Genomic DNA, 2,489 nt, shown 5'->3' on the forward strand with positions numbered 1-2,489 from the left:
AAACTCTTTGTTGATAAATAAAACACTCGGACACAGATTAGACTTTATGTTTCACATACACATACAGAACTGACTACAAAATGAAAATGTAGGGTCCCTTGTTCAAAAAGCAGTGACAAAGGTCAGCTAAAGGTGCTAACACGTAGAGCTGTTTCCTTTCTCAACCTGTCGTGTTGTGAGTTCCTAGTTAAAGTCTTCCTCAGTGAAGAAAAGACTTTATTAATTTGAATTTTACTGTTCATCTTTATGTTGTGACATTCTGTACGCAGATTCACTGAAATTGCAAAATTGGTATTTCATCACTTTTCTCAGAAAGTGTCTCAAGCTGGCAGACTGGTGAACACAAATCCCCACAGGCGCTGAGTTGTCAAAGGAAGCTCTCTCTCAGGCATAGGTTACTTTGCAGGACTAGTATAGACACTTACAGGCGCCTGATATCTCTACCCTGTGATTTGGGAGGAGCTTGTATGGACCTAACAATAGCTGGGTTCCCCTTCTCACTATCCCCTAGACCTGTGCTCAGGGAAGATGAGCCACATACTTCTCCTTCTCATACGTGGGTCTACTGTTCCAACCACAAGGCAGTCAAGTCAGTCAGGAGAGCCTTCCCTCCAATCTTTAAACCTTCATACTGGGACAAGCTCAGCACCTATTTGGGGAGAGACCCACCCCCACCCAGCTAACCACTCAGTGTGTTGTGGCACTACCAATTTGGGACAGGGATGGTTCTATCATGCCTGGTCCTAAAATGAAGAACACAAAGACCAGCCCCTGATCTTCCCAGCATCACCAGAAGCAGAGGGCAAGGTAGGGAATGGCTGGCCCTGGGGCACCAAGGGACTGTGAAGTAGGGAGCTGTGAACTCATCCCCAGGGGAAGTGGAGAGTTGGCCTGAGCTCACCAAAACTCCGGCATCTGCTCCACTGTCCATTTACCTACAGAAGGCACATTCCAGGATGAAATGGAAACTTTCAAGATGGCGACCATGGAGCATTAAACCCAAGACTCTTCTGAGGATACAGCCCTGCTCAGTTACACTGGTCCTTTGCCCATGAACCAAAACTGTACACTGGAGGACGATCTTAAAGCCTCATTATGTAACAGAAATGCAGGTTCTAACATTGAAACAATACACGTAAAGACACTTAGAACACTCAGAAGCACACCCAGGACACCACACGTATCTCACCTGTTATTGCTGTTGTTAGTGCCATTGAGTCGTTTCTGACACATAGCAACACTGTATAGTGTTTCTGAGGAGTGGCTGGTGTACTTGAAACACCGACCTTGCGGATCAAACTGACTTTGCAGTCCAGTGTATTAACTCACAGAGCCACAGCAGGACTCCATCCGTAGGCTGAGCTAAAAAGACATCTTTGCTCCCTTCTCCTAGACTGTAAAGTGGACCAGAAGCTGGAATTCGATTTCTGAACATTAATCGGGACTTTATTCCAAAATTAACACTTTATAATTCTGTTAACTATGCAAAGAACATTGTGTGAAGAAAGATACATCAGAGACGTGGTACATAAGACTCTTCCTTTGCCCAAATAACATACTTTAATGTCTCAGCACATTCATGTGAGTGACACGTCTCAGGGACTTATATAAAAAACTTCCTGTTGGCATTTGCTCCAAATAAGGCCTTTCGTATTTCCGGCATCCTTTGCTGCGCTAAGAGATCTAGTCGGCTGTCCAGAGTATTGGAAATCATGATTTTCTGATTGTTACTGTAGGCCTCTACACCTCCAGTTGAGTTTACAGGCAGGTAAACCTCTTGATCAACACAGACTTCTACATTTTTTTTGGAGACCATCATGTAGTCAGGGATGGCTTTTTGCACAGCAGACTCTATCAGAAGGACATCCTGCGGTCTACAGCGCACCAGCACCCAGGGCTCCAGCATTCGGAACAGACACTGGAGCACGAGTTTGTCCAACAGGTCCTGATAGATGTCTAGATCTATCACAATTCTGCTTAGTCTCTGCTTGGCGTCATTCAGCAAATCTGAGATGAGGTCATCACGGGCTTTCAGGACTTCCAACCTGGCCTGATTTCTCACAGCAGACATCTGGATTTTCTTCTGCTGCTCTATCTGTTTCTCCTTCTTCTCATAATACTCCATGATCTTCAGTCTTTGGGTCTGCACAAGACGTCCTTTCTCGATGTTGAACTCTTCCTCAGCCTTGGCATCTATTTCTTCTGCCTTCTCATTGGCTTCCTGCTCAATGAAAGCCATCATGTGTTTAATCTGCTTCTGCACATCGAGATCACTCAGGGCCATGGCTGCTCCGGGGAAGAGCTGGTAGACCCTCTCGTCCTGGGGTTGAGGACAAAGTTTCAGGAGTGTGCTTGTAGTTCCTCTTCTTCAGCTGTGAAGTACACAGGGGAGGAAGGAGAGCATCAGAGCCTGAAGGGGAAGATCAAAGGCATCATCTACCTACCCTCACAAACAGGGAAATGAAGTTGCAAAGAGGGAAAGTTCATTG

General features: G+C 45.6%; 1 protein-coding gene across 1 annotated transcript; it reads right to left on the reverse strand.

Annotated features, from left to right (window-relative positions):
• Positions 1-1,603: 1,603 nt before the first annotated feature.
• Positions 1,604-2,284, reverse strand: ATP6V1E2 (ATPase, H+ transporting, lysosomal 31kDa, V1 subunit E2). Its single transcript, XM_006839420.1, has one exon. It carries the CDS (start codon positions 2,282-2,284, stop codon positions 1,604-1,606), a length of 681 nt encoding a protein of 226 aa, XP_006839483.1.
• Positions 2,285-2,489: the final 205 nt, after the last annotated feature.

This window comes from Chrysochloris asiatica, unplaced genomic scaffold (assembly GCF_000296735.1).
Source record: "Chrysochloris asiatica unplaced genomic scaffold, ChrAsi1.0 scaffold00024, whole genome shotgun sequence".
In the NCBI taxonomy this organism is placed as follows: domain Eukaryota; kingdom Metazoa; phylum Chordata; class Mammalia; order Afrosoricida; family Chrysochloridae; genus Chrysochloris; species Chrysochloris asiatica.